The sequence below is a fragment of the Triplophysa dalaica genome, chromosome 22, assembly GCF_015846415.1.
Source record: "Triplophysa dalaica isolate WHDGS20190420 chromosome 22, ASM1584641v1, whole genome shotgun sequence".
NCBI classification, from domain to species: Eukaryota; Metazoa; Chordata; class Actinopteri; order Cypriniformes; family Nemacheilidae; genus Triplophysa; species Triplophysa dalaica.
In genome coordinates, this window is record NC_079563.1 from 13813261 (window position 1) to 13829101 (window position 15841).

At 39.1% G+C, this 15841-nt stretch overlaps 1 protein-coding gene across 2 annotated transcripts in view; it reads right to left on the minus strand.

Annotated features, from left to right (window-relative positions):
* The window catches only part of robo3 (roundabout, axon guidance receptor, homolog 3 (Drosophila)), an 82259-nt gene that overhangs the window by 43332 nt on the left and 23086 nt on the right, over positions 1–15841 (minus strand). For both annotated transcript variants that reach the window (XM_056736632.1, XM_056736631.1), the window contains exons 3-6: positions 7746–7903; positions 7026–7146; positions 6804–6942; positions 6532–6659 (exon numbers count right to left, since the gene is read on the minus strand). In XM_056736632.1, the coding sequence (XP_056592610.1) occupies positions 6532–6659; positions 6804–6942; positions 7026–7146; positions 7746–7903 (546 nt within the window). The remainder of the gene's footprint in view (positions 1–6531; positions 6660–6803; positions 6943–7025; positions 7147–7745; positions 7904–15841) is intronic.

Below are 15841 nucleotides of genomic sequence, written 5' to 3' on the forward strand. Positions count from 1 at the left end.
TAACTATACCATACAAGGTTCAATAGATGGGCTATTTGGTTCTTAGGAGATTAAAAATGAATATGGTATTACATATTATATTAATACGTTATACTATTATGATAATATATAGGGGAGAGCGGGGCATGTTGTCACACTTTTCACACTGTGTAACATTTACTGAGCACCATACATCACAGCGGTTTAAATGTTATACCAAATGAAAGAATGACTTCTTGGGCACATAATTTGTATTGATTACATTTTCATATCTTATCTCATTACGGAGTTGTAGACTGTTGAATAGAGGATGTGCACTTGTGACAATTTGCCCCATCGGCGGGTAAGTTGTCACACTAGATTATCTAAAAATAAGAACACAACCACTTAATTGTGAATATTGATTTTCATTTCTATATTCAAACCAGAACTGGAAATATAAACAATCGTGCCTAGAGAATTCGAAAAAACTATTATTTCAAGCCAAACTGTACACATTTCACTCGAAACGCATTACTTTGAACTTTAAACTCAAACGTTCAGTGGCTTGCACATAGATCCATTCTGATATGGCCGGATGTCCTCTGGAGTTGTTAGCCTGCTGTCAGCAATAGCATTGCTGGGTAAGGGTGAGCTGATGGAAGCAGAAGCATAACTGGGCATGCTAGAGAGAGCAGAGTTGGTGCTGGGCCTGGCAAGGCAGTGTTGGTGCTGGGGCCTGGCAGGGTTCTGAATGGGGCGAGCTGTGACCTAGGATGGTGCAAACTTGGTTTCCAGAAATACATCTCTGTTGTAAGGTTGAACCCCGGCCACCCTAAAGCTAACCTGAATCTTCAGGGGGTTGCAGCCAGAGGATAGGCATTTGCCACAAATCCAGGAATGTCATAAATTGACATTGTCCTCCCTGGGATGTTCCTCATCCAGGAATCACACGCACTGTTGACGTGCCTCTTTAGTGGCCCGTAGACAGACCTGTTTTATGGTTCGAGCCGATCTGAGCAGTGGGTTGGGAATGACAGCATGATTATGCCATTTTCTTTTCCATAATTGAGTCCATCAATGGACAGATGAGACTCGTGGTTGTCCAAAAGGAGTATATAGGGCTTCTAGTTTGAGCACTTTGTATGTTCACTGAAATGTTTAAGCAAGTCAACAAAGTGCTTGTCTTTCATCCATCCAGAGGAATTTGCCCCTCATTTGCTGCTAGGTGGCCCATTGACCAGGAGATGTCTATAGTGTCTATATATATTTGTACCGGGGCAAGTTGTCAGATGTGACAACTTGCCCCAAAGTCATTGAGACAACTTGCCCCAAACTGATATGTGTGGTAATGTTGGCTAAATCTTAAGGTTAGTTCAACATAGCACGTCAGCTAAAGTATCAAAAGACACGTTATTGTCTCCTCTATTTTGTGCAAGATAATCATTTTTATCAATCATATCTAACAAAGTTGTATTGCATAAAATTTAAAGTACCAATTTTTTACTTTTTAAGCAGAAAAATAAGAAAATTGTGCTAATCTCAGATTAGAGCGACCTTGACCACATGTGAACAGGAAATTGACTATAGAAGAAGAAGTCACACAAAGTGTCTATTTGATTTTTGAGATAGAGCCTCTAGTGTTGGAGTTATGAACAGTGTGACAACTTACCCATGTGACAACTTACCCCGCTCTCCCCTACTCATATTATAGGAAACATTAAAAATATGGTCTCTTTACGGTTCAGAAAAGGTCAAGAAAGTAAGTAGTGTATGTAACTTTATTAACTAAATTCAGCCATGAAGAACCTTTTTCATCATGTCAAATTGTTCATATTTATGCCAAGTATGAAAGTGAGAAGTCTCCGTCCCTCATCAACTACAAAAAAATGACATGTTTTGTCGCTGAAAGCCACACACATCGTCTCAAGGGATTTCACTCTAAAATATGACTTCGTGTTACAGCAAAAACTGAAAGCCACCGAGAGAAAGTGCCCTGGACTGTGCTTGATAATTACCAGTTAAAACAGCATTACATGAACAGCATGAGTTTTAAAAAAAGAAGTGAAATAGAGGCGTCATTTATATGCTAACATGGTATGACAGGAAAGCAACAAACAAAACGCTTGAAAATATATACATCTTTGAAACACAAACATTTCAATAGACAAAAGATAGAAAAACAACGCAGATGAGGATGCCAGGCCTTGAAACATGACCGACAAAACTAATCTAAAAACTTGTGATATGCATACAAATTAGTTAATCTTTCGAAATGAAGTTGGAAATAAAAACAGCCATTAAATCAATATTCACAAACTATAGTTATAGATAGAACACCATCTGTTGAGATCTCTATATGTCTATTCTGGACATCATCTCTGTAAAAGCACAGATGGTGTGTTTGATGGAATAGCAGCAGACAGGAGCGTGAAGGTGCCAGGCTGGCTGCCTGGTTAGTGACAGGTCAAGAGTGTCACATACACGAACAAAGTGATAAAGCTGACAATTATTCACAGACTTTTGACCCCCAAAGCGAGGTGTGTTACACTTAAATGCTTCTTTTGTGTTGATCGAACTTGTATGCATAAAAACATTCATACATCAAAATCTGAGTGAATCTGTTCCTGTAGTTTAACAGTTAGAAAATGATGTTATCAAAGCAAAGGTGGTGGGTTTGATGCCCTATGAACACGCATACTAATAATGAAATGTATACCTTGTAATGTAACGTCAAACGCTTTGGATAAACCCCTTTACCAAACGTATAATTGTAAAACGTAACCCCCAAAAAACGCATCTTCAAATGCTGTGTCTATTCCCAAGGGGACTGCAATGACAGGCGGTTGTCACGTCAACCGATGATGTAGACAGCGAGCGTCCACGGCCACGCTTCATCGCTCAGAGTCGCAATTAAAACCCCCTACATGCAATTAATACAGTCTGTAGAGTGTAACCGATTAATCGCTTTACAGGCCTGTAGGTTATCTACACCAATACAGGGCATATGTTTACAATGCCTAGCTGAGCAGCGGTTCCCGTCCAGCAATATCTGCCAAATTCATAAAACATTTACTGCATAATAAAAACGAGCCTGTAATCTGCATAAATGGTCTTTCTCGGGGTCTGTGCTGTTTTAAATACTCGTCCCCTGAGGATACAGTAATATGCATAGGCTAAGATCAGTCATGTCAGTGTTTGGAATAGGGACCCAATTTTTCCACGTCTTTTTTTGGACGGCTTGTAATGAGCGTGGTTAGGCGGGCGTCCTAGTGCAGCCGGATTAATCTGGTGTGAATCGCTGTTACACGGTCTTATATCATCCGTATTGTCTCGGCTCTTAGACGTGCTTACAAAGAGGGCAGATGAGGAAGCACATGCTGTGGATTATTTCATGACTTGACACTGCGAATGATGAAACAAATCTGTCATCCTTAGTGGAAAAAGAGATTCTTTTTTTCCAAGTCTGTCTGAAGGCTGGCCAACTTAAGCTTTACTTCATAAGCCTTCATGCTCTGCTTATATTGATGTTCCTGTTTGTATGTTTGGCATCCTAATAATGAACATGTAAAAATAATCACAGTCGTTTTCTAGTACACAGATGCTACACAAACAGAAAGTTTAACCTCTGTTGCGGAATTATGTATGGATTTCTAAGAATTGTGACTGGTTTTTGATAATGCTGTTTTTGGGCAATCTGACCCCAGCAAATACATATAATAGGAAAATACAATAACTGAAATAAACAACTGGGGGGGAATAAATAAACAAATATATTATGTACACCATTTAGAGAATCATACCATGTAAAATGTGTTGCATTTATTCATAGTTTACATCTTAGGTCTCTGGGAAACTACTAAAAAATATATTTATACAATATTTTTCAGAAAAAGGGTGCTATCAAATTTTTTATATATCCAATTCTCAATAAGAAAAGGGAAATGTTAAATGTATTTTTTAAAGATTGCCTTAGTGCCTTTGAGATTTCAAACAAAACAAAGATGAGTATTCTGGAATAAAAATAAAACAGTAATTCTACAAATCTTGGTGAGCTACCATGTAAGACACAATTTTAACCAATTAAAACCTCATTCGAAACTGTTCTAAAGTGCGCTCGAAGTTTCAATGGGCTGAAAACTTGTTAACAGTCTCTCACATGGCACAAAATTACATGAACGTATTTTGCTGAGCATGCTAACATTTGTGTAGAATGCTGCCTAGATTATGTCTAAAATATGACACAAAATCTTAAATCTCAAGCATTATTTTTGCACCTACTGTGTGCAACACACTTCATCAGCGATGATACCTAAAAAACTGTGTGCAACACACTGCATCAGCTATGATACCTAAAAGACGTTCAAAATTTGTAACCTGAAATTTGGAAAGTTTCCCAAACTTTCAATTAGACGTAAGTTATTCAAGACACAAGTAAAAAAAGAGAAAAGAAGCGCAGCGAAGACATACGCTGAATTGTAAGAAAACTACATCCCTGCAGGGAACTGTTTCTTTTCATCCACTTACAAAAAGTAGAACGCCCTTGTTCCCTCTGAAAACATGTTCTTTCTTTTTACAAAGTCTGTCTGGCTATTACTGATGTGCTCAGTCAGCATCAGATATAGTCATTTCCATCTCTGTGTTTTTTCTTGACAGAAATAACACGTCTGGAAATTACTTCTCGGTCAGAACTCCGCACATACGCACTTCGTTGCCTCAAGTCAGTTCACTGAAGAAAAACAAGGCAAGTCGTAAGAAGTTTAAGGTTTTAGAAAAGGCAAAAGCCTGCGAGTGTTTGTTTTACGCTATTTGTGAAGACTTTTAAGGGTAAAACAACTGTAGACTTGATGACTCTGCAAAGCTTCAAAGCCAAACCCAAGTGGTTTCCACCGATGTCTGACAATAAGAAGCTGTTTTAGTAGACTGACTAGCTTACATGTAAAATACAATTAAAAAAATGAGATCTCAGTCGTTTCTTCTAGACGGCAAGTAGATTACAAGTAGACTTTTCAGGCTCCTGGGAGAAAAAAGATGAGAACAAATTTTATCACTTCTCTCTTGGCCACTCTCTCTGTACCTCGCTCATGCTTTCCTCAAAGTGAAGTGAATGAACAGGGGTCATTCCTATTCTGCTGTAGTAATGACCTTTTGTAATTCTCCTCGATAAAGAAAATCCACCAACCCTTAGCTCACTAAGACTCTGAAGTATCAAACACCTTTTTTCAGTATCGTTTTAAACGGCAAATCCTGTTTTACTTCTCAGGATATATGAATGCGAGTTGGAATGGAACACTGTGCATCCTTGCAAAAAATAATTTTGGGTTTAAGGATTTGGGATGCTATGCCTACATCTTAAACTCATCACAACCAATCACATTCCTCAAAACATCTGAACCACACCCACACGCATGCAGAGAGATGAAATGGAATGGTACTTACCAGATGGACCCGCTATAATGGAGGTAAGATGGAGAAAGAGAGACAAAAAAATGGATGAAAATGAATGAGTGGATTTTGTTTTGCATTTAGAATAAAATGAAAGAGACAGAGTGATGAATGAAAGTTTGGTGTGGGATGTAGCGACAGTGGGCGGCAGTGACAGGAAATACAGGTGATGAGGAGGAAGTGATAAAAGTATGTCGCGTTTGTTAATGATACATCTATATGTTGAAACTACCATAATGACAAGATGACAACTTTGTAATTCTACAGACAAATTATTAGTTTAAATGGGAACACTCATAGACAAATGCACCCTGTGTGTCCAAATATACATTGTTTTTGATGACAAATAGTAGAACATTATTATACTATTTTAGATTTACAAATACCAAGACACAAATAATATAATTTAATTTACTTTAGTTTGAAAATTTGTGCATTTACAAGATTATATCAGTTTGTGTATTCCCTAATCAAACCCATTACCTTTGTGCCGGCAATGCAAAGCTCTACCAACGAAGTCCAAGGAATATAGTAATAATATAATATAATATATGATTGACAGCATTAGTTTGATTATCAGGAAACTCATCATTATTGTAATTCCAACATAATGCGAGCAGATACTCATTCCACAACATTTCTTCAGTCTGAAAGCAGTGCCACTACAATGTTTTCATATTGCCGTGCTAATAATATTTCAGCTTCACACACACGATAAATCATCTTCCATCAGCTGTCAGGTAAAATCGTTCACAGCAAGTGTGCCGCTATAAACATTTATTAAGTCTGTAGAATATTCTTAACGCGTGCGTGTTCCCGAGCCCACAGTCATGTTTTATGGAGCGAGATGTGCCTTCAACCAGATGGAATTATGTTAATTGTATCTGGCAGCTTTAAATAAATGACTGTTGCCATAGCACTTCACTCCTGTAATCAGGGAAATGCAAGGCCAGCATTAGAGCGCACAAGCTCGGCTAACAGACGTGTGAAGTGTGTGAGAAAGATGCTAAAGTCAGTAAAGAAAATATAATAGAATTATTATCAAAGCTGTCAGATGTTAAGTGCATGCATGTGCGAGTTTAAGAAAGAATTACTTAGCTAAGCAGCATCTGTGTCTGCAAAACTCACCGTGGACTTGAAGCGTTCCGGATGCTTCCGCTTTGCCCACACTGTTTTCTGATAAACAGGTGTATGATCCTTCATCTTCAGCCTTCACTTGATTCAGACGCAGAATGTTGTCGGCACGGATCTCAAACCTGAGATGAAACACAGTTTTTGTGTTATTAACTGGGACCCGCTGTCCTTGCAGATCATATCTGTGGCTTCATTGATTCTATGAATTATTAGTATTTTACATTCAATGTGCAAATGTGATTCTAACTGGGGAATTTGTGCCTGACCTTCCTCGTGGCAGCTCTCCTTCCTCTTTCCTCCAGCGTATGGTTGGAGTCGGGTCTCCCTGAACCTCACACTGAAAGTCCACTGTGTCATCCGCGAGTACCACTTGATTCACAGGCCTACGTACAAACATGGGCCGCTCTGTGGGAGAGAGAGTATCAGAGACACATGAGTGAGACAGAGAACAAGAGCACGTGAGAGACACACTGATAGAGGAAACCCACCGAATACTACTAGCTCAGCAGGGTCACTGTCTTTCTCTCCGACCATATTAGTGCCGACACAAACGTACATTCCGGCGTCGCTCTTCCGTGTATTCGAGATCATCAGCTTCCCACCTCGTATCTGTGAGGGGAAGCAGGCAGTGAAACAGACGTGTCAGTGGGAAGCATTTATAAAACATCCAAGAGAAACGGACACAAAAAAATCTAATTCATCTCCATATGAAGACAAGCATCCTGCGATGTTTTATGAACACCATTCATGGGCTCTTGAAGACAAACAGGTTAGAAAAACAGAAAATACAAAAGCAAAATCGAGCTGTTTATGGAGCACTTGACACAGAGATGACGGCCAAACTGATGCATTTAGAATTTGCTGTTATAGCCCATTCAGTTGAGTGGATGATAAGAGAGTCATACAGTAGGAGGGTAACGCATAAAAGCCATCATGAGAGACAGAAAACAAAGAGAGTGTTTTGTAGTGTGACTTTTTCGGTTGTTTTTCAAAATGTATTCAAAATCTGGACCTGTTTTTTTTTGCAAAACTATATGATGAAATTATTCAAATTCTAAATAAGCATAGCATACTAGGGAAATTAAGTAACCTGAACTGAATAGGGATTTAATCCGAATTGAGAAAAAGTTAAAAGGTAAGAAATGAAAAATGTGAATGTAGTGCAGGTGAGAACAAGCAGCGAGAGAGAAGAGAAGGTTAAGACTCACTGTTATCCTCTCGTCCTTATCGTTCACTTTCACGTTGTTCCTCTTCCAGGAGATGGTTGGTTCTGGGTGGCCTCGTGGAGGAATACACTCCATCACTGCAGGCTCTCCTGCCGCAACCACCACGTCGCTGGGGGTCTGTCGAAAATCATCCCGGAGAACTGCAGAAAGAGAAAGCATGCAAAAACCAAATGATCAGAGTCCGGGTATAATAAAGGAAACTTTACTTAAATGTGTGCTGCAAAACAGCATTTTGCCATGTATTTATTTTGTAAACTTGATTTTCTTGGTTAACTGTAATTTGTATGCATTGTTCTCCTGTTCAACCTATCCAGTCTTAATTTGCTCACTGTCCATGTCGGCTTTATAAATAATGCAGCAATTCCTCTAACCCATGACTATGAATAATTAAACCGGTTAGACACCGACAAAAATCACACAGTTCCTTCTTATTGATACATACTTAAACTGACTCAAACATACCGAACCAAGAAAACCTTTGACAGTCACACGACAGGGTTAAGGTACACACAAAGTTCACACACGGCAACGCAAGCAATAACCAACTGCGCAAACATCCTTCAATCGACCTCTCCGGCCCCTTAGGGGCTGATGATATCAGCTGACCTCTCAATCTGGATTCCCATTTTATTGCAATTTATCAGATTCCTCACAATCGCCAATACTTGACCAGCGCCTCAACCCCACAGTTCACTCTATACCGCTCTTCACCCGCATGTTTCCAATTGGCTTTTATGCCCTAGGGCGAAAAGGTTGCGTTCAGATAGGATATATGAAGTGGAAGGTTCTCGATATGGATCGGCTCCAAAAGTGAACTTGCAACACAATATCCAGAGCTCAGACACTAAATGAATCCACTGAAATGGAAAGAGCTGTTTTAGAAAGGGAGTGAATTAAAAATGTCTTCATAGCTAGAGGAGATAGACTAAAGGTAAACACAGAAATAAGCAGCAGACGTTAAATATTGCCTCAAGAAAACCTGCTTGCTAACTCCAACTGTATTTAGTTACCTTGATAAATCACTCATTTCAGACTGAGCAGATGTTTAATTCCACAGAGCAAACTGCTCTGGGATCAGTGTGGGTTCGTTCATTTTGATCAGCAATATTGTGAATGCAGCAGTCCGTTCAAGTCCCAGGTCAGTATGCCTTATTCGTAAATGTTCTTGACTGAGTAAGAATCTATATCCCTTGCATGACAATATTTCATCTTCTCATCTTCTCATGTTCTCTTTCTTTCACAGACTTTTTACTTCACGTTTAACCTAAAGCTCTGCACATTTTTAGAGCACAACTGACAGAGGCGTGATAACAGTCTGCAGGCAGTAATTTCTCTCTTTCTGTCTTTCTCATTCGCTCACTTCGCACGCCTTTACGAATGCAAATTTGAAAGTTTCAGTGTTTGGTGAACTTTTTTGTTTTAACTTCAACAGAAACAGATGACAACTAGATGACAGAAGATTTTGAGGGAATATACATTTTATAAAGAGAATGTTTACCACATTGGTAAGCTATTTACAATAAACGATGCAAAATTTGTAATTGTAATTTTTTATTTCACTGAAACTTTAATAATACAAATACAAAAATATTACCTAATGCGCAATTCTAACTATGATTCAGGCAGAACATCATAGTGTTCTGTCCTTTTATTGTAGCTATATTGCACTTCAAAACAAATTAAAGAAAAACTGCACACATTAGCATTTCATGATAAAAGATGCATGAGTTTTATAAATACTACCCTAAACACAAAGACATTAGTCACATCTGCAAAAATTTGTCATTGTCACGCTGATAATAGATCGACGGCAGTGAAGTCAAGGTTTGGGGCTTGCAAACACTGCTTGTCCTTCAGCCAGCGAGCGAGCACCTCAATAAGAGTTTGATGTTATCTCAAGGTCCCCTAATACCTCCCGAAGAAAAGAGGAAATGTCGGCTAGCAGACGGAGTGTTTCTGTGGCGGTTCCTCGAGATTAGAGTCACAAATCTTTGGAGGTGCTATGGATCAATATAAAAGCACGATTTATTATAACCAAAACAGACCGAAAGACACAAAAAAGAACCTGACACCAGCTGGAATAAAATTAGTTTTTGACTACTAATTATAGGTGAGATTAATAGGCGAGTAGAATATTTACGTGGGCGACGTACGTTAATCAAGTTCACTTTAGCATGATAATGCAAGTCATTACGTGTAAATTACTGCGTTAATGTCGCCGCGATGTGATCGGGCCAGGGGCGGGAAACTTCACTTTGATGGATGAAGCTCCCAGAACGTGCGAGTGAGTGAATATATGTGTTGTTGATGAATCCGAAGCAGGACAAGAGAACGGGCAGATATTAGTGTTAGCTATTTGACCGCCACTTTATTCACCTCTAATGGATGTCTGTCAGCTGCTGCTGTTTTCATTTCCGCCTCTTTAAATGTATGCAATGTTGGGGCGTCTTCTTGAATATACGTCATTACAGTTCACAAGGATGTCGTGGTGAATGATGGAGCTATCCAGGCTTGACAAACATGGGTATAATTGCTATGTCAGCATGAAAAAATTAAAATAAACTGAAGCTATGTTTATATTTATGCATTTGACAGCTTCTTGTAGTAGTGCACTGATTTTTTTCACTTGTGTATCCAGGCGGTTATTATAAACACTTAACCTTTTAATTATCTTGCTATCTCGTGCTACTTTAAATAATAGGCCCTTGTGGCTTATTGTTTTATTAAATGCAAACAACAACACTTTCAAAACAAGTCTTATAAGCAGCTTGACAAGGTTTTAGCCAGCAGGTCTCTTGGCGTCGGTTAAATCTATTTGGGAATCTCTGACCCTACCTGCAGCTTTAATTAACCCTGTGAACCGCTACTGAAACAAAGTGTATAAGAGCTTTTCAACAAATTAATTTCCACATTCGTTCTCAGACAACTAGAAATTATGAGAACGAAGTGCTGTGGGCTTATGTAAATGTTACCCTGTATGCCCAACACTAGATCCAGTTCCCTTGAGAGTATTAAACTTTTATGCAAAACAGTGTTCTTGCTATGGAAATAATGATACCTGTAACCCTGCTTGTTGAAAATCCCATAGACTTTCACATAAAGGGACAGTTCGCCCATAAAAAAAAAAAACTTTCATCAGTTATTTACCATCATGTTGATGAAAACCTGTATATGACTTGTTTTAGTGAAAACAAATTAAGAAATTGAGGAACATCTTGAAAATCTCAACAGTTTGTGTCCACACAAGGGAAGTCAATGGTAACCGATGTTGGTTGGTTATCACGTTCTTCAAAATATCTTTTGTGTTCTGCGGAAGAAAGAAATTCATACAGGTTTGGAATAACATGTAGGTGAGTAAATGATGAAAGTATTTTTATTGTTTTGGTAAACTATTCCTTTAAGAACACCCAAGAAACCAAATAGCAACTTGCAAGAAGACTCAGACCTCAACATGCACAAAAATCTGCTTATTCCCACACTACAGACCTAAAACAAAGTACAAATGACTCAAACAGGTGTGAAAATGTATAATTTCAAACTAGTTCTAATCCAGATTCTCTACCTGCCCAAGAGAAGCACAACTGCACCTGATTAGAGTCTGCCAATTACCCATAAACCCTGGGGATGAGGGATTAAGACTATGACCTTCGACCCCCTAGCGTCGGCCCCGAGGGCAACCCCTCTCGTTCTCCTCCTTACCATCTTTCTGTCTCTCTCTGAAAACAAAGTCGGTGTAATCCTACCCGTGAGCACTGCAGTCAACTTCAATTACGCCTCTCTCCTGCCACCAGAGCCGCATTCTGTGGGGCATGGCTAATGAATCCCCCGACTCGCAACCTTTCCCCTCTCCAAAATCAATTCCTTATCCCCAGTCCTTCATTAATTTTAAAGTCGGATCTTTGACATTGTAAGCGATCCCTTAAAACACTGGTATGACTCTGCTGGGGGCTTTCACTCGCACCCATTGCAGCTGTCTATAAAGTAATAAGTCTGTTTGTTTGAGTCACTGAGAAGCAAGCGAACAGCTTCATGAAATCAATTCTTTTGGAGGTCTGTTTGAGGTCTTTTTCAGCATAACAGGCAGTTTGCATTGCCGAGATATGCATAGGTTTGACAAGAAGTACAGAGCTATCAAAATAATGTTTCATATTTCAAAATGTTTTACTATTGAATTAAACCTCATATTTGTCAAAATATCAAAGTCTGGAATCAGATTGCAACATGCTGAGGTCTCTTCTGAAACAAAGACGACAGGTGTGAAAATACTGCCCGATAGACATCTGAGAAACAGAAGGTTTTGTTTAATCTCCTAGAAGTCATAGAGGACCACCTGAAATAATAGAGATGTGTGAGATTTCCTTCCTACGAGGCAAACTGCTTACTATTAGATCACCTTTCCGAACCTTCTTAATGGAACCATGTTTTCCAAACACTGAAATACATCCACTGAGGCCATCTAATGAGAAGCTTTACCGTCAAAGCGTGTTCGTCAAGCGTGATCAAGAGGATGTTATTTTGTTCCCAGAGAGCTTGGATGTTTTATGAACCCTCATGAATAAAATCTAATATTCAAATGTATGGCGAATGACAAACAGCTCTCTCTACGTGATGAAAGGTTTACGATCCTGTGGCTGTTTTCGGTGTTCAAGTTGGTCATCAGTCAATCTGTCCTCTCCACGTGAAACGACCTGTCACACGTAGAAAGACGTGCATACAGAAGCTCGGGGTGAGCAGACACTGGCTGTAATCTCCGCACATAATCGTCGCGAGGCATTAATCTTATTACATTCGGGTCAGGAAATCGAGAAGCGTGTCAATATCGGTTTTACAAGCTCTAATCCTCAACACGATATTAAAAATCTGCACCACTCCCACCGATCTGAATTTGATTTAGGGTGCACTGACGTATACTCGAATATGCTTGATTAATAATGCATGTTACTTATTTTGCTTGCCTAACGCCAAGGTCATAAGTTTTGTCTGTTCTTATAAAAAGGTTGTTGAGTTGAACGAATGTACGTGTTGATGATTTAACTCGAATTTTACGCCATTGGTTCATTCAAATTGAAGCAATAAAGGTTTAGCAATCATAATCATGTGAACAGGTGGCAGTTGACCGGAAGGCTATTGATTTCTCTGATTGATGATGTATAATGCTAATCACTATCTGTGTCTGTGCGCCTGTGTGTGTGTGTGTGTGTGTGTGTGTGTGAACATATGGAGAGCTTTAGGCTTGTCTGCTGGCTTCTCAACCATCTCATCTGCTTTAAATGGCCACATTTATCCTCCAGCCCCCTGGACATCCACGTATCCACAAAGGACCACCCCTGACCATCTCAGACCAGGGCAGACCTGAGGCAGAGAAAGGGAAAAGCATTCCACTCAGACAAGACACCCACCACCAGCACTAAAAAAAACTCCCCAGGGACCTTCTAGCAATCCATATGTCGTGGCTGTAGGATGTAGGCAGAGGATAAGCAATTAAAATATTAACAAAAACTAATTCTATGGATAAGTTATAGTAATACAGGTGTTTATTTATAACCCATTTAAGTTTAGTCTGATTATTTTTCTTTACTAAAATATTCTTCTTAAGTGACTTTCTGTGTGTGGGTAATCTAATATCTGTTAAAGCCACTAAATGAAAGTTTTCCGGATGGAGACAAAATAATAAGAGTTTGATTAATATAATTAAAATGTGCAGTGATATACGTCAGTGTGTTTACATTCACCATTTGTTCTATTAAAAAAAATGAAATTCAGGGCCGTATTCTTAAAGAATCCTCCAAGAAAGTTCTTAGATTATCTTAAAAACTTCTACGTAGGAGTCTTATTTTATAAGCGATTCAGGACCAATCTGAGAGCAACATTGAGCAAGGAAAAGACAAAAACTTTATCCACGCACACACACACAAATACATTGCGTACTATATCTTTTTCTTTTCTTCTTTACCATGCTGTTAATCTCAAAGTATTTGATAGAATATCAAATGTGACAATAAATTTATGTTTGTGTGATCACTATAGAAGGATGTAACATAACCAAATATTCTCTGCTGCATAGCTGCATTTCTACAATTACTAAATATGTTAATTTAGTAATTACTTCTTATTCTGGCACTATGGCATTTCTGCACTGTCTTGGAGATGTTATTGTGTTTCTATTAGGATCGGTTACACACATGATCCCTGCATGATCTAATGTGTTGTGTCTTTTTTGTCAGGTTTCACAAACAAGGCATGAGGCTAATCACAGACTAACAGGAATGTTTGAGCATCCTTACCTGATAATATCTCACCTTAAAACTTCTTAAAGTATGTCAGCGCCATTGTTTTGTCTCAAGATGCACACCAGTAATGTTTTTTAATATGGCTTTTTTATGAAAATAGCTTAAATATCCTAATTTAACTAAGGGTTGGTCCGGGTTTAAAATAAACCCTGTCTGTGAAAACGGGCCATTAACTCAGTCATTCAATTCATTTTAATTTTATAGCACTTTCACAATTTGCATTGCATCAAAGCAGCTATACCGGAAAAAAAAAAAACAGTTGAACATACTTTGAACTAATATGGAAATTGTCTTGCATCGCAACACATTTCTTCTCACTTTTCGAATTCGTCCATTTTTTCTGCTGCTAAAGAAACTCTTAAGTCTCTTAAAAGTCCTCCTCGCTACGCCTAACAATTTTGGACCTTCGGAGCTCTTTTAAGGGTTAAGATGCTTTATGAATTACATTTTTCTGTGGTATGATATTTTCTGTAATTTAAGGGGAAGTGCCCACATTTTTAAGAATTTTGTCACTAGCAGCAACTCTTTTCGACTAAAATTTTGAATACGGGCCCAGGGGATTAAAGGACTAGTTCACAGAAACACCAGAGTTTTTTCAATATTTACTTAGTTGTCTTTTCAAACATATATGACTGTCGGTTATCTACACAAAAGAACATAATATGAAAAACATTGGTAACAAAACAACACTGGCTTCCATTGACCTTTATTGTACGGACACAAAACCACCAAAGAATTTCTCAAAATATCTTTTCATGTGATCCAGAAAAAAGAAAGTCATACATGTCTTAAACAACATGATAGTGAATAGATGATGACAACATTTTTATTTTTGAGTAAATCCTTTAACAAAGCAGAAGCTCTAAAATAATGTCCTCAACGGCAACGGAGTATATGCGAAAAATCCTACGGCAGGATAGTTAAGAGGTTCTTGTGCTGTCAAAGTGTGAGTGATTTCCTCTCTGTAGTAATCTGTTGTCACTGCTAAGGGTTCCCTTGTGGAGTCAACACAATTACAGCAGCTTTGTAAGAGTGCTTCTCTTGAAGGCACCTGTCCGTGGCCCACATGAAAGAGATATCTCAATATCTTCTTCCCAATCTTGGGATGGATGGGACCACACCTTTGCCCTGCAGTCAGCTACAGTAGGAAACAATAACGCCAAGCTGGGCCACAACTGTAAGGAACGTATCAAAAAATAGCATACAAAAAAAAAAAGAACTTGTGACATTTTGAGGAATTCAAAGCCTAATCTTCCCAACCATCAATGACACTTCACAGGATAAGAGGTTCTAGATCAAGTTTCATATCTCCTGGCTATGAGATGCCAAAGCAGCTTGGAGGAGGTTGAATTTCAGAGGCCTTATAACCCCATAACCTTCTCCCGTTCACATCAGCATCAGCTCGGCCCGATGCCGAACACATCTGTTGCAGCCAATGGATCCGCAGGCTGGGCTGACTCCTAACAGAAGTAAGATGGAGGTGAGCGGGGTGGAGAGGTAACAGGGGAGTTGTGGGGGTCGATTTGATGCTTGAGGCACGTGCAGCCTGGACATCTGTCCTTCTCCCCCACCCCCACCAGCTAGCATCTCCTCCATACTCAAACACATCATCCCAAACCCCTATAGGATCAAAGAGGCCTCTCTAGACATAATGAACCTGGTGCAGGCTCAGGGCAGAAGCCCAGACTGATATTGCCTTGGGGACAGTGGGAAATCAACAGTGCTACCTCTATCCCCGAACTCACTCTTTTACGTTTTCTCAGGGCTTTTGTTTGCGGTCGCATTAGC